General features: G+C 41.0%; 1 protein-coding gene across 2 annotated transcripts in view; it reads left to right on the top strand.

Moving 5' to 3' along the window:
• NPC1 (NPC intracellular cholesterol transporter 1) overlaps positions 1-22,772 on the top strand; it is a 54,606-nt gene that overhangs the window by 29,714 nt on the left and 2,120 nt on the right. Inside the window, exons 7-23 of one of the 2 annotated variants that reach the window (XM_036742263.1) lie at positions 269-342; positions 692-1,062; positions 4,272-4,498; positions 6,349-6,449; positions 7,421-7,523; positions 8,181-8,370; positions 9,156-9,338; positions 10,574-10,688; positions 11,609-11,736; positions 11,839-11,979; positions 12,071-12,160; positions 12,922-13,112; positions 13,346-13,461; positions 16,358-16,487; positions 17,694-17,894; positions 19,287-19,518; positions 20,448-20,561. In XM_036742263.1, the coding sequence (XP_036598158.1) occupies positions 269-342; positions 692-1,062; positions 4,272-4,498; positions 6,349-6,449; positions 7,421-7,523; positions 8,181-8,370; positions 9,156-9,338; positions 10,574-10,688; positions 11,609-11,736; positions 11,839-11,979; positions 12,071-12,160; positions 12,922-13,112; positions 13,346-13,461; positions 16,358-16,487; positions 17,694-17,894; positions 19,287-19,518; positions 20,448-20,561 (2,707 nt within the window). Of the gene's footprint in view, positions 1-268; positions 343-640; positions 1,063-4,271; positions 4,499-6,348; positions 6,450-7,420; positions 7,524-8,180; positions 8,371-9,155; positions 9,339-10,573; positions 10,689-11,608; positions 11,737-11,838; positions 11,980-12,070; positions 12,161-12,921; positions 13,113-13,345; positions 13,462-16,357; positions 16,488-17,693; positions 17,895-19,286; positions 19,519-20,447; positions 20,562-22,772 lie in introns of both variants that reach the window. The other variant, XM_036742262.1, reaches the window with a different exon arrangement.

Here is a 22,772-nt window from a genome sequence, read left to right as displayed (position 1 = left end):
GAAAGCCTAAAATTTGTAAGAGGCAGACTTTAAGATGAAGACTTCAAAAAGAAACTCTTATTTTGTTAACTGTTCAAAGAACACATGCAAAAAAAAAAGCAGAGTCATTTTTCGGGATGAGTATGGAGGAAAGATGAATACTCAGTGAACAAAAAAAGAAGCAGGGAAAAAGCTTTCTGTGAGATTATGGTGATTTTAGAGTAATCTTTTCAGAGTCACAGCATAATAAAAAGTTTATTAATATTGCTTATACTCTTTTCCCCTCCAGAAAACGGTATTTTGTCTCTGAGTACACACCTATTGATGGCAATATAGCCTTTTCTGTTAATGCCAGTGATCGAGGTATGCATATTTGTGATTTGAAAGATAAAGGGGGGTTGGAGCGGTAGAGGTGAACAGACATCATAGTTATGAAAAAGTTGTTTTTAGTATGGGAGAAGGGACTCCTTACATTCTAAGTTCATTGCTCTCCTGGATGAGGTATGAATCACCCACCTCTGGGAGGGAGAGCATGAATTTTATGTCCATCATCACTGACCTTAGGCTAGTCAAAGATTTTTCCCACCCCTCTGTAAGTAAGCACTTAATCTAGTCACTGCTGTGTGAGGTTTGTTAACTTATTTCCTGTTACAAATTTCAGGAATGGCTTGGCTCTTAACCTCCAACCTCCCTTCCTCTCATGCTCTTCCAGGGGAGGCCTCCTGTTGTGATCAACTTGGTGCGGCATTTGAGGGCTGCTTGACAAAAGGCTTTACACAATGGGGGTCTTTCTGCGTTAGAAACCCAGTGCCCGTCATCTTCTGCTCCCTGGTCTTCATTGCGGTGTGCTGTTCGGGTCTGGTGTTTATGAGACTCACTACCAATCCAGTTGATCTTTGGTCTGCCCCCAACAGCCAAGCTCACCTAGAGAAAGAATACTTTGATACCCACTTTGGACCTTTCTTCCGTACTGAACAGCTTATAATCCGGGCTCCACACACTAACCCACACACTTACCAGCCATATCCTTCTGGAGCAGATGTTCCCTTTGGGCCCCCTCTGGACAAAGGCATCCTGCACCAGGTAATCTGCCATTTGCTAATGTCAATCCAGGAATATGTACTGTGTTTGTGGTACATCCTATAGGAGGGCCCTTTTTGAGGGAGTGGGGACAGACTCAATTTGTAATTTCATCAGCTGACAGGGAAGAATTCCCACAGCACCTTCTCTGCAGATAAAGAGTTGCTTGAAGCATTAAGAAGTTAAGGGATGTGCCCAGGGTCACATAGTTACTGTATGTCTGCAGTAGGACTTGAACCCAGGTTCTTCCTGGCATGAAGGCCTCTTCTCTGTCCTTCACTTGAGAGCACAGCAGACCAGTCCTACTCATTCAGACCACACGTTAGCAAAGACATTATCACATTTCAAGATTCTTGAGTAAACATACATCCTTTCTCCTAGAAGATTTAAAAAACCAGTAGAGTTTATGTGTGTATGTATATATATATAAAATTTATTTTCAGTTTTCAACATTCACTTTCACAAGATTTTGAATTCCACATTTTCTCCCCATCTCTGCCCTCTCCCCACCCTAGGACGGTGTACACCCAGACCACCCCTTCCCCCAGTCTGCCCTCCTTTCTGTCACAACCCCCTTTTCTTCCATTCCCCTCCCCTGTATTTTCCTGTAGGGAAAGATGGATTTCTATACTCCACTGCCTGTACATGTTATTGCCCAGTTGCATGCAAAAACAATTTATTAACATTCATTTTTTTTAAAGTTTTGAGTTCCACAGTCTCTCCCTCCTTCCCCACCCACCCTCATTGAGAAAGCAAGCGGTTTGATATAGGTCATACATGTGTAGCCATGCAAAACACTTCTGTAACATGTTGCAAAAGACTAACTACATTTCTCTCTATCCTGTCCTTCCTTCCATTTACTCCCATTTGCTCCCTTGACCTTTCCCCCCACAAAAGTGTTTGCTTCTGATTACCCCTTCCCCCAATCTGCTGTCCCTTCTATTATCTCCCTTCTCTTATCCCCTTCCCCCTCTTGCTTTCCTAAAACCAGTAGAGTTTTATGGTGGCTCCTACTCTTATGTACTTCTTGTAGTAAAGCCTGCCTTTTTATTAAGGTTGGATGGGAAAATGTGTCTGAACAAAGGGGAGACTTTACCAGTAATTTCTTCCTCATCAAGAACTTACTAAAACTTGACGTTGTGAATTTTCTCAAAATGACAGATTTTTTTTTTTAGTCATTAGTTAAATGGCTTCTCAGAGTGACGAGCCTTCTGAGACTTAACAATTAGCTGGTTGAGAAGGAAGCTTATTTCGTATTGATCATGTTGGCAGTAACTATCCTGAAAGCCTCATATTTTGGCTTCCATTGTATTTAATGAGAGAGATGCCACCCAGCTTCTCAGGAGGCTTTTTAAGACCATCCCATACTGTCTGGTACTACATTGTGCCTGTGGATAAATCATCTGACTCCTTTTTATACAGTTGCATATTTTTTTAATCTTCTCAAACATGATTCCTGATTGTAAATTCCATCAGATTGAACCATCATTTGTGAAACATGATACTGTGTGCCAGGCACTGTTCTAGGGACCAGCAATACAGAGGTAAAAGTAGTGTCTCTCCCCACTACTCAAGGGAGCAGGACAAAACATTTATATAGAGAGGTAGATTTGAACATAAAGTGAATCTGACATAATTGTGGGGGGTAGCAAGTCTGATCCCTTGGGAAGGGTTTCATAAAGCTTCAAGGAGATGGCAGCAAAAAAGTCTGAAGCCTTATTTCAGAAAGTAGGATGTTTAATCTTTCACATCCCCGTTTCGTATCTTGTTAAATACCAGTTGTGCACATTTCTCCTAGCTGCCTGTATTAGGAGGGCAGAGTTTATAATCTCAAAGAGGATCATATATATGTCTGAAAGGTTTGGAACCACCGGATATAAGAAACTCTCAAAGTAGGAGGCAGAAGAATCAAAGCATATATTTAGGCTCCACAGTAACCAACCCACAAACCAGCATCCCCATTTTGATATATTGATCAAAAGCTTCCAGGCCCAATAAGTCTGCCTCGCAAGAGTAACCAGGAAGCCACAGAGAAGCATGATGGTGTAAAGCAAAATCATATACATGCTTCACCTCTATGGTAAAAAGATTACCCACTGTCCTCAAGTCCTTGTTCAGCTTCCTCCCACAGGTCAGCTCTGCTACCAGCAGCTCCTGCTTCAGCTTCGGCTGTGGCTGTGGCTGTAGCTGTAGCAGCCTCTGGCTCTAACGGAAGCTGTTTTTAACCATCCGGCTTCTTCGGGGGTGTAAGGTACGCCGGGGAAAGCACAGGTTCTTTCAGTCAGCTTAAGCAAGGGAAGCAAGGTGAAGGGGCCGACAAGCTTACTCCAATCCAACATACAAACAGCATTCAGGGGAAAAAGCCAAACTAGTCAAGGGCACTTGTTGACTAAGTGCTAAGGAGCCCATTTTTGGTTACCAACACACTGCCTTAGCAAGATCAAAGACTCAGAAGAAACAGGTGTTGATAGCTGCTCCATACTTCCTTGCCCCAGGTGGTTCTGGAAGGTTCAAGGTTATCAGAAGAGGGGTTTTTTTATTTTTATTTTTTTGGAGTAGGAAGGCAGGGAAATTGGGGTTAAGTGACTTGTCCAAGGTCACACAGCTAGCAAGTGTGTCGTGTCAGAGGCTGGATTTGAACTCAGGTCCTCCTGATTCCAGGGCCAGTGCTCTACTCGCTGCGCCACCTAGGTGCCCCAGAAGAGGTTTTTTTTTTTGTTTGTTTTTTTTTAAGGGCCACTGGGGATTTTACCTAATTTTTGCTGATGCTGTCCTCTAATTTTTTGCTGCTCTGAGAAATTGTGCCCCTTCAGCCATTTGGTCCTTCTAATAGCCACTAACATCCTAAAGTGCGAGGTCTGGGAAGATAGCCTAACTGTCCATATTTTAAGGATAACTCTATGCTATAATCCTTCTTTTACAGATTGGGGTAGGGGTTCTATGAACTTTTGTTTTACATTTTGATCACAGTATTTCACTATAATTAGTTTCCTTTGTAATCCTATATATTTTATTATATGCATTTAAAAAATTTTTGTGAGAAAAGGGTACATGGTTTTCACCAGACTGACAAAGATATCCACCATAAAAAAGGTTAAGAACTTGTAGATTAGGGGAACTTATGCCTCCCATCTTCTGATCCTAACAAATTATCAAAATGTTAGTCAGCTGTTAATTAACTATTTAATGTAACTGTGGTTCTGTTCTTCCAGGTGCTAGACTTACAGACAGACATTGAGCACATCACTGCTTCTTATAACAATGAAACTGTGACACTTCAGGACATCTGTTTGGCCCCCTTATCTCCTTACAACAACAACTGTACCATTCTGAGTGTACTAAATTACTTCCAGAACAGCCATTCTGTTTTGGATCACCAAAAAGGAGACGAATTCTTTGTCTATGCAGATTATCACACCCACTTCTTATACTGCACACGGTAAGAAAGAGTACGGATTGAACTGGCATTGAGAAAATGACTTTTTAAGAAGTACCCTGGGCATGGTGTCATATATACGCCTGTAGTCCCTGCTTCTGGAGAGGCCAAGAATGATGGTTTGCTTGAGTGCAGGAGTTTTGGCTAAAGCTAACAGAGTGTTCACACTAAGTCTAACACTTAATACGGTGAACCCCCTGGAGCAGAGGGACCAGTGGGCTGCTGAATGAGGAGTGAACCAGGCCAGGTCAGAAAAATAGCAGGATAAAGTTTCCGTGACAGTAGATATTGGGATTGGACCAGGAGTAGTTGCTGTGCTTCTAACCTGGGCTCTAAGATAGGGAGAATCAGTCTCAAAAAAAAAAAAGGCCCAAACCCCAAATGACAGCTTTTTAGGCCCTTTTTAAGTAAGAGGGAAGTCTGGTAGTGTCAAATGAGTACATAAATACATAGAATTGTAGAATCAATTTTTCAGTCAGGTAAATAGCATAAGAAAATGACTGTTTTTAAGGAGTAAATACTTTTCAGGCCCTTTTAAGTGAGAAGAATGTTCAGTAGTGTCAGGTGAGTCTATGAGTATAGAGAATTGTTGGGTCAGTTTTTAAAGGGGGAAAATGAATGAATCGGCCCTAGAAGAGGCCTGTTTCAAAGAAGTGACTGCTTTTAAGGCTCTTTCAAGTAAAAAGGATGGATGGCTAGTGGTGTTGAATGAGTACATAAGTATTGTTGGGTCAGCTTTTCAATGAGGTTTCCAGATTTGGAATGCTCCATAAAGATGCTAGACAATTGCCTGGTGACCTGTAGGATAAACTTGATAGCATCAAATTTATCTGCTGGCTTCTTGAGTCATGGTAGTTATCATGCTTTCAGGATGAAGACAAGGAAACGTATACCTGGTCATCTCTGAATGTGTTGCTGCTTAGAAATTAGTCTCCTAAGAACTTAGTTGTAAGATTCAGTCCCATTTTGCTGAAGCATAGGTTCTTTAATTTTTGTGCTGGAGAGTGTGTGTACACACACCTCGGGTTTCTCAGTGATTTCCAGTTTTCTTCCTTTGTTTTTCAAGGAAATGCTCATCTGAAAAATGTAATGCAAGCATGCATCTTTCTGACAGCTTTATTCTCTAAGCTTGGGTTTGTGCCCACCAACATGCCTGGGATGTCTCACCCTGTACACGACTGCTTCATCAGATATGATGAAGTAGCACAGACATTGAACCTGTGTAGGCAGAAAGAGCACTTTTAGGAGAGCCCAAGGTCTGCATCTACCCCTAGTACCAGCTGTGGGTGACCTTAGGCAAATCAGGGAATCCCTCATCTTCTCTTTCCTGCCTCTGTAAAATGGGTATAAAAATCTGGTAGGATCTCATGTATGTAAAGTGCTTTGTGAACTTTCAAACCCCTCTCAGTGCCAGTTGTTGTCACCCTTTGAGGTCCCTTGGCCACCTCCAGGCTTGCTTCAGATTACTTGGCTACTGAGAGCTTCCACTAGAACTGAGCTGAAAGGGTGAATGTGGTCTTGAGCTTACTCCAGGAAGCTTCCTCAAAGCAACACCTGAATTTCATGTCACCGGTATTTTCCAGATATTTAAGTAGAGACCACTCTGCTACAGCAAAGACTTAACAATGGAACATTTCCCCAGCATTTATGTACTTGTTTGCAGAATCTGAATCTATTATATTTACAGAATTGAGGATATATCTGTCTTACTTGGGCTCATTTGATTTGTAGCTCCGCATGTGTTTCCTGTGACATTACCCTGGTTTCTCTCTGTCTTACTGTCACATCATTGGGTCCTTAAAACATTTCTTGTTCAAATATATAATTGTTTTTGAATTTTTTTTTTTTGGCAGGGCTCCTGCCTCTTTGAATGATACAAGTTCACTTCATGATTCTTGTTTGGGAACATTTGGTGGACCTATTTTCCCTTGGCTTGTCTTAGGAGGCTATGATGGTAAGTACTTTTCTGTGGGGGCAGTTTAAATTACCTAGGGTTGATCCCAAAGGCAGCTGTTAACTTAGGACCGCAGATAGCAAAGCTTAATTTGCCTAGATATCAAAGCTTAATTTCTTGTCTCATGAATTTGGGGCATATAGTTTTATTTTTTCTTTAACTTGAAAACTTTGGTTTTTTTTTTTTAGTTTTGCATTTTAATGAGTTATTATTAACAGACCTTAGTATTATATCACACAACCAACTTGTTTTGCAATTGCTCAGGTTTAAATGAATTATCAACACATAAAATTTATAATATATAACTTTATAATCTTTGTCCATTCTTCCTCTTTTCCTCTTATGGATTAGATTCTTTTAAAGCTTTACATGTTTATCAGACCCGATAGAGTGAGATTTTAGTCTTTAGACTCAATAGTCTCTTAAAGGAAGTACTATGTGGTTCAGCCCTGAAGTAGTAAGGTTATCTTATCTTTTTCTGAGTTGGCTGATTAAGAAATTCAAACATATGTGTATGCCATTCAAGGCTTTTAAATACGGAAACTACAGCTTTACTTTCTCTTTGCTAGTTCCTATAGCACATCACAGCAGGCTGCCCAGTGTGCAGTGGTGCAGTGAAGGTCATAGCATCTTTGGTGCCTGAGGTTTAATTACAAGAGATTTGACAAGGTTTTCCTCTTCGGAGGGAGGCAGCCAGTGACAGTTCTTGGGCATCCCCCTGTGCATGAGGAAAGATTGACTTAGTCTTAAATATGTATCTGCTGAATGAGAACTTAGCTTCTTTTAGGTAGATGAGTCTTAATTCATAAGCTGCACTCTAGACTCGTGTAGCAAATTGTCCAATTCTTGGTACATGGGGATTATTGTTAGTAAACTGCACCAGTTATATCTTTAGGTTATAAGCCCTCTGGTTAGGAGTCTCCTTGGTTTCAAGCTTATAATCTTTGTGTTACTGCATTTTTTCTTTATAGATCAAAACTATAATAATGCTACTGCCCTTGTGATTACCCTTCCTGTCAGTAATTACTACAACAACACTGAAAAGCTGCAAAGAGCCCAAGCCTGGGAAAAAGAGTAAGTTTCTGGCCAGGTTTAAATAAGCTCCTGGTGTCTCTGGGTAGTGAGTTTGCTGTTCTACTCTCAGTGTTTCTTAGTCAGTGAGCCGGTAACTTAGGTCCTCTTTTTACCCTTATTCGATGCTAGTGGGTAGATTGGGTGAGGGGCGGGAATCTACACTTAAAGTCCCAAATTCTTGTTGAAAATGGTGACCCATTTTGAAATCACATTTTGTTTTTTATTTTCCAACATGGCAGACTTTAAAATTCCATCTTTTATCAGATAGGAGGGAGAGAGCTTTTTTTTTTTTTTTATAAATCCAATTGAACTTGTTTTGAATATATTTTTAAATGATGAGAAATTGAGTGGAATGTAGCTGTCATTTAACTCACAACTCAGTATAGAAGAAAGTTTAGACATTGTGTTGTTATAATGTGAAGCTAGATTCGGAATCCCTAGAACCTGTATTTAAATCTTAGCTCTGTCACTTACCACTACCTGTAAGATAGTAAGATCTTAGGCTGAATCTCTGTTATTCTCAGGTTCCTGATCTGTCGAAGGAAGGGGTTAGATTAGATTACCCCCAGGGTCTTTTCTACCTCTAAATCAGTAATCCTAAGAATCTTTGCTTTTGCTGGGTTTTTTTCCCTGACGTGCCTTCTGTTTACTTTTTAGATTTATCAGCTTTATAAAAAACTACAAAAATCCAAACCTGACTATTTCTTTCTCTGCTGAACGAAGTATTGAAGATGAGATAAATCGTGAAAGTAACGGCGATGTTGTTACTGTTCTAATTAGCTATGCTGTCATGTTTTTATATATTTCCATCGCCTTAGGACACATTAAAAGCTGTCGTAGGTTCCTGGTATGTGATATCATTGAGTTTTCATATAGTTCTTAGTATAATTGAGACTTAAAAAATATCCCTAGGGTATTTCTTAAGCATTAATCTTTATATTTAAAGCAGATAAAAGTTAGTTTCACATTTGTAAACAACAAAACTCTTTGGCACATAGCTTTCTTCATTTTAGTGATTTTTTTTTTAAATTGGGATATGTGTAAGTAGTGCATTTGTAAATAAGGAAACTTATAGACACATCTCTTTACCACCCCAGCTTATCATGTTATAAAATATAACTCTTACTGGTAGAAACCAAATATACTTCCCATCTACCACTGGCTGGCAGAGGACTACTGTATTCGTTGAAATCAAAAACTGTCGTAGCTTGCTTGGTATGTGATATCATTGAGTTTTCGTATAGTTCTCAATATTGTTGAGACTTTTTTTAATCCCCCTAAGGTATTTCTTATACATTCATCTTTATATTTAAAGCAGATAGTTTCATATTTGTGAAGAACAAAGTTCTTTGGCACATCGCTTCTCTATCTTCATTTTGGTAATTGTTTTAAAAATTGAGAGAAGTGTAAATAGTGCATTTATAAATGAGGAAACTTATAGATGTGTCTGTTTACCACCCCAGCTTGTACTATTATAAAATGTGATTGTTAAAATATAATTGTTACTAATATATTTCCAATCTACCACTGGTAGAGGGCTAGTGTATTCATTGACATCTTCCTTATTTGAGTTTGTTCAGTCTGATGCAGCAAAATCTAAAGTAACCATTTTTCTTTTATTTGTGTTTTCAGGTAGATTCTAAAGTCTCCCTGGGCATCGCGGGCATCCTGATGGTGCTTAGTTCAGTAGTGTGTTCTCTAGGTTTCTTCAGCTATATTGGAATTCCTCTCACTCTGATTGTCATTGAAGTCATCCCATTCCTGGTGCTTGCAGTCGGAGTAGACAACATCTTTATTCTAGTTCAGACCTTTCAGGTATATACGTATATACCAATCTTGCCATTTGGTTCCATTGAAAAGAGGAAAAATGCCTTAGTTGAAACTTAATACATTTTCATTACATGTCTATAAATTCTGCTCTATCTGGACATCTTAACAGTTACTAATGTGGGTTTGTTAGCACCAGGGAAAGGGGTCAGTAATAATAACAATATATTTTAAAGTTTGCAAGGATTTTACACATCTCATTGGAGCCATAAAATGTGAGATATAGACATTGGTTCCATTTTACAGATCAGGAAACCAGGGTTCAGATGTGAATTATAACTTGCCCTTGGTCATTCAGATCATAATTGTCAGAGGCAGGACTTGAAACTAGGTCTCCCTGACTTCAGGTTGTCACTCTGTCCAATTTATCATACTGCCTCTGCCTTGATATAAAATAAACCTTTATTACAAAGATTGTTTTCTGCCCAGTGGCAAATATGCCACAAGTTCCCTTTGCCCTAAATCTCTTGAGGTAGCCAAGCTAAAGAAGCTTGAGGTATAAATGCTGTATAATGATGCATCATCACAGGTTTGATTTAGCAAATGTTTTTTTAAGCACTCGGTGTGCGGAGCACTGTGGAAGATAAAGATTTAATTAAGAAGCCTTTGCCCTCTTGAAATTTACAGAGCATGTTACATACACCCAGATGATTGTAAAATAAAATAATGCGTAAGTGTATGAGAGATGGAAGCTACATGTGATCCGAAGGAGGAAAGTCATTACCAGCAAGGGGACAGGAGAGGGAATAGAGAAGTGTGCTTGCTCTAGGGGATGGAGACTTTGGTTCTATTTCCTTTCTCCTTGTTGAGATCCTGATTATATCCAGTGATGGGCTCAGATCTCATCAGTGCCATTAACTCCCCATGTGACCTCTGGTCATTTCACTTTTCTCTGGGCCTTGGTTTCTTGTATCTTATGAAGGGGTTGAACTAATTGACTTCTGAGGGCCTTCCTGTTTTACTTTGGTGAGCCCCTCACCTCCTTCTTGTATTTCTCATCTGTGTACTAAGGGGGAAGGGTCACCAGGAATCTCTTGGGTTGAATTACTATTAATATTCTACTTTGGGAGGGAAGAATAGGAAATTTAGACTTTTAAATCCTCGTTGTGAATTAAAATTAAGGATTTTTTCATTCTTTTTAAAGTCGGCCATGTCTCTTTAGGGAGTTGTGGAGAGAGAAATTGTAGTCAGTTGGGTGGAAAAGATCTTCTTTCGTCTTTCAGAGAGATGAACGCCTTCAAGGGGAAACACTGGATAAACAACTGGGCAGGATCCTGGGGGAAGTGGCTCCAAGCATGTTCTTGTCATCGTTTTCAGAGACCATAGCCTTTTTCTTAGGTAATCACTCCTCATACGGCTGTTCTCTTGCTTTCATTGAGCCTGGGTACCATACAGGAGCTTTGCATTTGGGTATCTGAATGTCCTTCTTTTTGCCTCCTTGTAACATTCATCATGTGATCAGAATATTTATTGGGGGAGGGGTTCAAAAGAATTATTTATCTCCCTTTGCTTGCAGTTATGAAACACATGAACATCAATTTTGGGACTAGAGGGATATCATATATAAGGCATACCCTTCTCCCACTTGTAATAAATATCCTACATTTACAGAGTGTGTTCCTCATTGAGCCTCGTTATACAGACATTTCAGAGCCCTTGGGAGCAGCTTGCTCAAGATCATTCAGCTGCCTATTGGACTGAGTTAAATAGGGGAAGTAGTCCAGCGATCACATGCTTGTATTTATGCTACACTTTTTTCCTTCTCAGAAAAAATTTTCTTAATCCACTGCTACTGAGAGTGTGCAAGAAAAAAAAACAGAGCAAGCTCGTGTGTCATGTTTCCTGACGCTCTGGTAGTGGGAGAGCTCTCCGTGTGTTTGGTCTGTAGCTTTCTGCCTGATTCCCCAAATGGGAGCGAAACTTCCCCAGTCATTTTTAGATAAGATTCTCGGCGTAGGAGCACCCAGATAGAACCTGAGGTTTGAAAAGTATTTCTTACTGCAACTATGCTGGAATAAAATGAGCTGGTACAAGGCGGTGAAGAGCCACCCTCTTTTTAAATTGAAATATAGGCACAGTGAGCTTCATAATGTAAGCCCCTCCCACCCCCAAATACCCCTTTCTGAATCTGGTCATCTTTCTTACTTCTCGGGGGAACTTTCTTACTGTTATGTAGCTTCCTTTGCCACATACAGGTCAGAAATGGCAAGTAACATGTGAGACGAGAATGACCGGTCTCCTTTCCTGTTGTCCCATAGGGGCTTTGTCAACCATGCCAGCTGTTCGAACTTTTTCGCTGTTTGCTGGAATGGCTGTTTTCATTGACTTCCTCCTTCAAATTACATGCTTTGTGAGTCTTTTGGGACTGGACATTAAGCGTCAAGAGGTAAGGTATCTAACCATGGTGAATGATCCCCATCTATGTTTCTCTAAATGACAATGGACAGATAATGTTCTTACTATGACATATTTCTTTTCACCCAATCAGAAAAATAAATTGGACATTCTGTGTTGTGTCAGAATTGCTGAAGACAGAGCTGACTCCCAGCCAACAGACAGCTATTTGTTTCAGTTTTTCAAAAATGCCTTCTCTCCACTTCTGCTAAAGGACTGGATGCGGCCTCTTGTGGTATGTGGCCTTTTGCAAATGTTTGTTTTTGTAATTGTGGAGACACTGTGCACAAACCTCAGGTCCTCACCACTCCTTTTCTCTCTTGCAGATCGCTGTGTTTGTGGGTATTCTGTCATTCAGTATAGCAGTTCTCAATAAAGTGGAAATTGGCTTGGATCAGTCTCTTTCAATGCCAGATGTAAGATTCGTTTTATTTTGACTTGATTTGATTTGACTTGACTTGATTGGTTAACCGAGAACATTTACATAGAGGTGTTCAGGGAAAATGCCAACTGATCAGTACAATCCAAGCAGCCTTGTAAGATGGTGAGAGGGCGTCACTGTAGAGATCTGCAAACGTGGGTTACTCTCATGTTCACTATGCCTTCTCAATTAGACCCAGAACCGTAGCATGAACAACTAGTTTTTCAGCTTGTAGCAGGATTTCAAGGAGGAACCTATAACTTTAATGTAGATAAGATAATTCTTCCCATCTTTCTCAAGCATCTCTGCCAAAGGAGCCTTCATTCAGTGGCTTTCTAATGACCTTTTTCTTTCTCTTAAGAAAAAAAATTTTCTTTTTGTAAAAATACATTTTTATTGATACTTCTTGGTATCAAAAAATTTCTGGATGATTTCATATCACCTACATTTCTCAGTGTATCTTTCACCATTCCCTTCTCAGAGAGTCATCCCTTATACTACAGAATAAAAAAAATAGGAAAACAGTTCAGCAAAACTAGCCAGCATTTTTTTTAAAAAAAGTATAATATATGTAGCCCATAGTCCACCACCTCTGCAGAAAAGTTTGGGAGTGGGGTTACTTCTCATCTATTCTGTGGCACCAAGTTTGATCATTATGATTTTACAACATTCCTGTGATATTTTAACGATTTTTCTTACCTGAGCTTTACCTTGCCTTTTCTCTACTTTAATGTGTTGTATGTTTCTTTTTTAAAGGACTCTTATGTACTAGATTATTTCAGGTCCATAAAGCAGTACCTACATGCAGGTCCCCCTGTGTATTTTGTATTAGAAGATGGATATGACTATACCTCTCTAGAAGGGCAGAACATGGTGTGTGGTGGAATGGGATGTAACAACAATTCACTTGTGCAGCAAATTTTTAATGCTGCAGAACTAGAGAATTAGTAAGTATTACATTTTTCTCCATCACTGCAACAGAACAAACTTGAAACTGTACATTTGTTTGGGCAATTAGAAGGCAAAATGTGTACTCAGTTTCAGTTGTCATGGACTAGAACTTTCAGAAATTAATTTAGCCCAAAAATGATTTTTATTTTAAGTAAGTGATAGAAGAATATGGAAGAGTTGATGTTTAGTCATCCTAGCCATTAATTTGTCTTTGTCTTGTGTCCCACAGCACAAAGATAGGCTTTGCCCCCTCTTCTTGGATTGATGATTATTTTGATTGGGTTAAACCCCAGTCTTCCTGCTGCCGGATTTATAATGCGACAGGCCAGTTTTGTAATGCTTCAGGTAAGACCCTCTTGAAGTCTTCCCTTTTCTTTGAGCATCTTAAAACTTTTAAATTTTGCTATTTTTATTAAATGAAAAGTTTTTGCATAACCTATTGAAATTGAACTGACTTAGATTGACAGCTTTCAACTAGTTTATAATTTCCTGTATCATTTCTTTGGAAATAATTTAATATTTCATAGGCTAAAATAGACAATTATGGCTTATTTCTCAGTTGCCTTCCCGAAAAGCTGTCTTCAATGGATCATAGTCCAAATAGACCCTTTAAAAACTTCTGATTCATCCCATTGTTTTGATATAAGAAGAGTAACTTCCTTCTTCCTTGGAGCATAGCTTGATTTACTGGGAGACATTATGTAACAGCAGTAAGAGGTTCCATAGTTTGGATTCAGAGAATGTGGATTCAGGGCCTGGTTCTGCCACTTTCACTCTCTGTGTGATTTTTGGGCAAGTTCTTTAACTTCTCTTGACCCCAGTTTCCTTAGCTGCATGAGGTCTAGAATATTTGAAGACCACTTTTAGCTCTATATCTAGGACCCTATGAATGAATGAAAAAAAAAAGCATTTATTAGGTGTAACTGTGTGCTAAGTGCTGTGATAAGTGCTAAGATGTAAAAGTGCAGTCATGCTTGCCCTAAAGGGGCTTACTTTCTAATGGGGGAGACAGCACATAAAGGGGAATGGTGGAAACACAATCAGGATAACGCAGGATCTAGCAGCTTCTACATTAAGGGATCAAAGGGCTTGGAATGATATTCTGGAAGTCAATGGAGCTAGGATTAAAACCAAGAATCACCTCCCCACAAAACAGAGTATCATGCTTCAAGGCAAAATATGAATTTTCAATAAAATAGAGGACTTTCAAGCTTTCTCAATGAAAAGACCAGAGCTGAATAGAAAATTTGACTTTCAAACACAAGAATCAAGAGAAGCATGAAAATGTAAATAAGAAAGAGAAATCATAAGGGACTTACTAAGGTTGTACTGTTTTATTTACATTCCTACATGGAAAGGTGATGTGTGTAATTCATGAAACCTTTCTCAGTATTAGGGTAGTTGAAGGCAATATACATATATATATATGTAATATACATATATATAATATACATATATATATATATACACATATATATACGTGTATGTATGTGTATATATATATATAGACAGGAGAGGGCACAGGGTGAGTTGAATATGAAGGGGCGTTGTCTAAAAAATAAAATCAAATTAAGGGATGAGAGAGGACTATATTGAGAGAGGGAGAAAGGGAGAGATAGAATGGGGTAAATTATCTCACATAAAAGTGGCAAGAAAAAGCAGTTCCATAGGAAGGGAAGAGGGGGCAGGTGAGGGGGAACGAGTGAATCTTGCTCTCATTGGATTTGACTTGAGGGAATAATGTACACACTCAATTGGGTATCTTACTCCACAGGAAAGTAGGGGGAAGGGGATAAAAAAGAGGGGATGATAGAAGGAAGGGCAGATAGGGGGAGGAGGTAATCAAAAGCAAACATTTTTGAAAAGGGACAGGGTCAAGGGAGAAAATTGAATAAAGGGGACAGGATAGGATGGAGGGAAATATAGTTAGTCTTTCACAACATGAGTATTGTGGGAGTGTTTTGTATAATGATACATGTGTGGCCTATGTTGAATTGCTTGCCTTCTTAGGGAGAGTGGGTGGGGAGGGAGGAGGGGAGAGAATTTGGAGCTCAAAGTTTTAAGATCAGATGCTCAAAAAAAAGTTGTTTTTGCATGCAACTGAGAAATAAGGTGTATAGGGAATGGGGCATAGAAATCTATCCTGCCCTACAAAGAAAGTAAGGGGAAAAGGGATGGGGATGGGGAGTGGGCTGATAGAAGGGAGGGCTGACTGGGGAATGGGGCAATCAGAATATATGCCATCTTGGAGTGGGGGGGGGTAGAAATGGGGAGAAAATTTGTAACTCAAAATCTTGTGGAAATCAATGTTGAAAACTAAAATATTAAATAATAAAATAATTGTTAAGAAAAAAATAACTTAGGCGAAAGGACTGATGAGCAAAATAATAAGCATTTATACAGTGCCTTAAGGTTTGCAAAATGCTTTTTGTGTTATCTCTTTTGATCCCCACAACAGCCCTGAAAGGTAGTGCTATTATCACCCACATTTCATTGATGAAGAAATGAATTAAGAGAGGTCAAGTGAGTTGCCCAGGGTCGCACAGCTAGCAAGTGTCTCAGGCAGGAAGGCCGGCGCTCTACCTGCTGCAGCGTCTGGCTTGTGCACAGAATAGAAGGCAGACCTCTGCTCAGTCTGGTGCTCTCTCCCCACACCCTGTGTCACAGTAGCACAGTGCCCTCCCAGTTAGTTTGGACCGTTAGACTGAAAAATATCGCACGTCCTAGAAAGGGGAGAGAGAATTTTCTTTGAGCTTCTTTATTGGCCCTGCTATACTTCCATGTCCATATGTATCTTGTGTGTATATGAATACATGTGTATGCTGTGTATGTAGAGCAGCTTGGTGGCACAGTGGTTAGAGTTCCTTCCCTGGAGTAAGGAAGACATGAGTTCAAATCAGACACTAGCAGTGTGACCCTGGGCAAGTCACTTAACCCTATTTGCCGTAGTTTCCTTATCTGTAAAATGAGCTGGAGAAGTCAATGGCAAACCACTCCAGTATCTTTGCCAAGAAAATCCCAGATGGGGTCATGACGAATCAGATAGGATTGAAAATAACTAAACAACAACAGAATGCTGTGTGCGTGCTCTATATATGTATAAATACACATATACGTGTGTATATGTAATATAGACTATACATATATTAAAAATAAGTATTATGTGGTTTATTAATTTGCTTTACAATAAAACCCGCAAAACTTTACTCCTAAACCTTGCTTTATTAAACGTTGGTTCTAGTTGTTGACCCTTCCTGTATTCGTTGTCGGCCTTTGACTCCAGAAGGCAAAAGGAGGCCTCAGGGCGAAGACTTCATGAAATTTCTGCCTATGTTTCTTTCTGATAACCCTAATCCTAAATGTGGCAAAGGGTGAGTGTCATTGGTCTCGTTCAGTGAGTCTTAAATTTTTTGGTTTCAGGATTCCTTTACACTTAAAACCTACAGATCTTTTGTTTATGTGGGCTGTATTTATCACTGTTTACCATCTCAGAAATTTAAATGTCTTAAGTATGACTATAAAAATAGGTTTGACCTTATGGACCCCTTGAAAGGGTCCTGAGAATCTCCACTGGTCTTTTTGTACTCCAGTTTTCATAGAAAACTTGGAATATTAGCGTCTTAGTCTGGATAGCTTTGTGGTGGTAGTCTTCCTCCTCCCCCTCAGACTTTCCTGTGCCTGTCTCCTGTGAAAATGATGGTAGATAAGAGGTGGAAAGTCAAAATTAAAACTGCCTGTCTAGGAAAAAAAATAGCAACGGCCAACATTTATCTACCGCTTTAAGGTTTGCAAAGTGCTTTATAAATATCACCTCGTTTGATCCTCACAACAACCCTGGGAAGGCTGTGCTGTTATCCCCATTTTACAGAGGAGAAAACAGGCAGACGGAGCTTAAGTGACTTGTACAAGGCCGCGTGGCCAGTGCGTGTCTGATGCTGGACTTGCACTCAAGTCCTGCCGATTCCAGGCCTGGCACTCTGTGTCTGCCTCCCCGCCTCACTGCCTGTTGGAATGATGATAGCATAATAATGTTATTGTTGTCATAATATTGTTATTGCTGCTACTACTATCATTATTCATATTGGATGTTTAACAAGGGCTTGTTCTTGGTTTGAGAGCCTTTGCTAAAACAGTGTTTACGTACTGCTTTTCAGAGTGTGTGTGTGTGTGTGTGTGTGTGTGTACACAAACACCGTCTAGGTCCCAACAATGTACATTTGTGTGTTCCGAATTATCATTAGGAAAGATAGGCCTTTTATGGGGACGTTAGCCTTGCTATCGTACATTTTTTGGCGGTAAAGCATTATCATGAGCTGCCCCAAGTTCCAAGGTAGTGTTTTAGTTACTCGTATCTATTTACCTCTATACTTGCCTGAAACCCCAAAGCAGCAAAGAAAAGCTAGTTAGCAGAAGGAACGTGTGCTTACACCCTCTTCTGCTTCTCTATCAGTAGGCCATCCAGCCCTTAGAATTCACGCCAGACGCGGCTTACTCAGCGTCCAGGATGATTCTCCACGCAGGATGCGGCGAATGGTGCTCTTCTACGCTCTTGACGATCTGTGCTCTTTCCTTCCCAGGGGGCATGCAGCTTACAGTTCTGCCGTTAACATCCAAAACAATTACACTGAGGTGGGAGCCACATACTTTATGACTTACCATACTGTGCTTCATACTTCCTCTGACTATATTGATGCCATGAGAAAAGCAAGGATAGTGGCCGCCAATATCACCGAAGCCATGGGCCTCCAGGACAAAAACTACCGGGTATTCCCGTACAGGTGAGGTGGGACGTCTGTCGCTCCACAAGCCACAGTTTGTGTACTTCTTAAATCATATTGTCAGGGGCAGGTGCTGCATCTTGGGGTGTTGGGAGACGTCTTGGTGTGAAAAGAGCTTGTCCCAGGACCAAGGCTTGATTCCTAATTGTGCTGCCTGTAGGGCTGGCCATCGAGTCCCTCAGCCTCTCCGGGCCTGTTTCCTCTTTTGTAAAGGCCGAAGGAGGGGGTTGCGCTTGTTGGTCACCGTGGCTTCTTCTAGCTCTAAATGCAGGACATCCTGTATTGGAATTTTTGCTGTCTTGCTCTGTTGAAATGATAGGCAGAAGAGCACAAATGAATGGGAGGAGTTCTGCCACTCACTAACTTTTGTCTCTTGGCAGATCGAGAGCTTATATTAGTATTCACTTTATCCACCTGGCCTAGGTTATTGCAGGTATCTAGTGAATCGATCCATGTGGAAGGGATTTGAAAAAGTATAAAGTGTTACACAGATGCGAAGGGCTGGGTTTCGTTTGGTTTTGATTTTTTTATAACCTCCTTCGAGGGGATCCTGGCCTTTCCGAGTGAGGAAAACAGACTGCATTTCTCAGCATGAGAGGGTCCGTGTTCAGATCTCACGCTGTGGGACCACGGGCAGTTCAGTCAGCCCTCTGAGCTTCATTCGCCTCCTGTATAAAATAAGGGGATAGGTCTAGATAAATGGTCTCTTAGGTCCCTCCGTGATCTTACAGCCCGTAGAGGTGGCAGTAGGAGGAGTCCAGATCCCTCACACACAACAGCCCTGGTAACTCACATGTATGTAGATGGTGCTTTAGGGTTTACAAAGCGCTGTTGTTGCCACGGCCCTATGAGGTAGCGAATTGAGCCCATTTTACAGATACAGAGACTGAGGCCTCTCTCTGCAGGTCCTCAGTCCATTGGCACGTGGGCCATAAAACTTCCCCCATTCAGTGGCACATAAGCCACTTGAAGCTCATGTTTATTATCCATTGCTGGCAGGTGATTTGGGAGAAAAGGTAGTATTCTGGGAAACGTTGGTAGCCACAGCTCAGTATTTACCAGGACACTTTAGGTGGGCTCCAGAATAAACTGTAACGTATCGGGAGAAGCACCATGGGGATGCCCTTTTTCAAGAATAGTGCAGGTTAATTTGGGGCTTTTTTAGGGGTATAAGTGACTTGCCCAGGGTCACACAGCTAGTAAGTGTCAAGCATCTGAGGCCAGATTTGAACTCAGGTCCTCCTGATTCCAGGGTCGGTGCTCTATGCACTGAGCCACCTAGCTGCCCCCACTATACTTCTTTTGTAGCATTTGAGATAGTCAACCCAGAATGACTGAACAAAGTAAAACTTAGCTGTGCCTCCATTACAGTTCCATGTCTTCTCCACACAGTGTATTTTACGTCTTCTATGAGCAATACCTGACCATCGTGGATGACACAATCTTTAACCTTGGGGTATCCCTGGGAGCAATATTCTTGGTGACTGCAGTACTCCTGGGCTGTGATCTGTGGTCTGCAGTGATCATGTGTGTCACAATTGCTATGATTTTGGTCAACATGTTTGGAGTTATGTGGCTCTGGGGCATCAGTCTGAATGCCGTTTCCTTGGTCAACTTGGTGATGGTGAGTTCTGTGGCCCCCTCTACCTTGGTACTATGGTTTATTTTTCAAGGATGCCTTATAAGTCTTAAAATAGAGAAAAGGAGAAAACTGCTTCCTGTAGAGGACATTCGTTAGGACATTAGCGTGGGCCAGCAGAGGAACCATTGAGAAGAGCTACCCGGAAGCATGACTCTTTTTTTCTTTTCCCTTTTTATTCCTCCCTGTAAAGGTGCCGCTTTAGTGTTGGATGTGTGGCCATAGTAAACTGACGAATACATATACACATCCAGTCTGTTCTGTGGCTGCACTTGTGAATTATTCTTAGCATTGTCAAGCCTTTCAGCATACAGCCGTAAATGTAGGAGTTTTTGCTTGTTCCAGCTCAACAGTGATGTGCTCTTTAGAAGCGCAGGGTGCAGTGCAGGGGAGAGATTTGAGATCCCTGTTAATGTTTCCAGCATTCTAATATAAAGCTTAGGAAAGGACTCATCCCACACTTTGGCACACCTCAGAATAAGATTAAGATAACACCAATACACCAGCATTCAGAATAGATCAAAGAAAGAATGGGAAACACTTTGATAACGTCGCTGCTTCTGGTAGTTGGGAAAGAAGCATATAGAAACAGGCTTAAGGCTTTTCTTAAGGCCATTGCTGTTGTGGCTGTCAGTGGTTTTCTTGTGGGATCTGCACTGGTCTCTCAGCAAAGGCAAACCTAGCGTCAGACTGGGCACTGTGATTTTCCCAAAGGAATGATGTGATTTTTGGTTGTGGTGGTGGTGTGTGTGAGTGAGAGAGATGATGATGATGATGACGATGAAGAGCTAAGTGGGACACTTAGGGCAAATTTGCCACCTCAGTGCTCTGGAAACCTCATTCCAGCTCCACATTAAGGAATGAAGGAGTGTGTGCATAAGGCTACCCACCATTAAAGTTGTTTTTCGTTTCAGAGTTGTGGTATCTCTGTGGAGTTCTGTAGTCACATAACCAGAGCATTTGCCGTAAGCAGGAAGAGGAGTCGGGTAGCACGTGCTGAGGAGGCACTGTCTCACATGGGCAGTTGTGTAAGTATTCTGATTAGCCCTCAGGACAACTGGCTGAGATGTCAACGAAGCAGGGCAGGGGTGAGTTGTATCGCTCCTGCTGACTACAGCACCCGCTAGTGCCTTCCCTTCTCAGATTACCTTCTCTCTAGTGGTTTTATACCTAGTTGTTTACGTGTTGTCTTCTATGGTAGAACATGAACTCCTTGAGGTTAGGGATTGTTTTTGCCTTTCTTAATATCCACAACACATAGCACAAGCCCTGGCAAATGCTATGTACTTAATAAATGCTTGTTGATTGAAAAACATTTCAGTGCTAATTCACAATGCGTAATTCATTCTGTCTAACATGGCTAATAAAACACCATGGCTTGGCTGAAAAAAGGCACTTCATAATTTGGTATTCAAACAGAACTTTGGAATTCATCCTATGACTAGAAAACATAAGTTACAGGTTATTTTCAGGTGACGGGGCTAAGCCTTTTAAGTGCCCAATAGATGCTTGGCTGATAGGTCAATTCTTTTCTCTCTAGGGTTTGGATAAAATGGGAACATAATTGATTTGGGGATAACATAGAAATTTTCAAACAGGAAAAAGATCATTACTCCTTTTTGATTTGGAAGTTAGTTATATAAAAGTGATCATTAAAGCCATGGGAGTAAGTGTGATCACCAAGGGGAAAATGTAGAGCAAAGAGGGCCTAGTCAGAACCTTGAAACCTCCCATGTTTAAGGAAGTGGAAAAGATGAGGAAAGAAGAGGCGTGGTCAAAGTATAAGGCCACAGTCTGAAGTTAGAGCAGGGTGGTGTCTGCCGCATCCAGTGCAACACTACAGAGATAAGGACAGAAAAAAAGACCATTGAATATAGTGACATTAGTAACACTTCTCACTGCCTCTCCACTTCCACTTCTGCCAGCTGACTCCTGGCACAAGACCATAAATATGTGGAAGAGTTCTCACAAGGGGTGTGGTACAACTATCCCTCCCTCCAGGTGAGGAACGTGAGGCCTAGAGATCCAAACTCGTGTCTTCTGACTCAACTCCATGTTTCTTCCATTGAACCCCATTGCCTCTTTCACTACCTTTTACTTATTTTAATAGTTAGTCAGCCTGCCTTCAGTCTGTCCTGTCCATTCCATCCACCACACTGCTGTGAGCAGTGTTTTAATGCACAGTTCTGATCACATCATTCTCCAGCCCTCAAACTTCATTTCCCATTGCTTACCCCCATTCCCGTGCCCCACCCCTGCCTTCCTTAGCCAGGCATTGACAGTCAAGCCACAATCAGATTCCCGAAAGCATGATCCCATGAGCACTGGAGTTTGGAGTTGTAGGACTTGTTCCAGCACTGCTGCTTAACCACCTTGTGTGATCTGGGCCGGAGTTTCCTCATCTGTAAAATGTTGGGGTTGGAGAGCAGACAGCCCCTTAAGGTTCCTTCTCGGTTTTTGTCTCATGGGCCTCCCTTTTCCTTCTTACTACATGCTACTTAGCACACTCCAGACCCCAGCCAGCCCAACGTGGCTGTTCTTTCCATCCTGCCCTTTGCCAACTGCATGCCTCTGTGTCCATCATTTCTCATGCCTGGATGGTCTGCTCCAAATTCCTGCCTGTTGAGTTGGAGGAAGGGAAGGTGTCATGCATCCCCTTTGCTAGAAAGTATTCCCTAAACTCCTCCAGTTCTAAGTGATCTCTCCCTTCATGATTCTTTCATATCACTGTTTCTAACTCTCCTAGGCACCTACCTTATTACGACTTGTATTGTTTGTGTCACTTGCTACTGTCCTCGCCTGCCCCTAAATACACAGCATTAGATTCTGCTTTTGGTTACTGACAACTGTTTTATCGTTGTGTGCCTAGTATGAAGCCGTTGTGCATCATCGGTGCTTCATGTTTCTCCTGATTTTCAATTCTGTCACATTGTTTTGTCTATTCTAGTGCTCATGAAGTACTGAAGCTGGACGCATAATAAATCAGCCTGTGACATTACTTTGGTAGTTTTAACTGAGGGTGGGGGGATTAATGGCTTAGAGTTAGAATTGTCAGTGACTTGTAACTGACAGTGCCATGCTTGCCCCACTGCTTTTGATCAGAGTAGAATATATTAAATTGGGTTCTTACCCTTAAATTATTACTCCTAAGGGATATGTGAATTTGAGGCTGGAGAAGGGGTACTCAGTTTACACTGATGTAATATAAACTGCTTCTAACATTTCCATATTTCCTCTTA

Source organism: Trichosurus vulpecula, chromosome 1 (assembly GCF_011100635.1).
Source record: "Trichosurus vulpecula isolate mTriVul1 chromosome 1, mTriVul1.pri, whole genome shotgun sequence".
Lineage (NCBI taxonomy): Eukaryota > Metazoa > Chordata > Mammalia > Diprotodontia > Phalangeridae > Trichosurus > Trichosurus vulpecula.
This window is presented reverse-complemented; position numbering and strand designations above follow the sequence as displayed.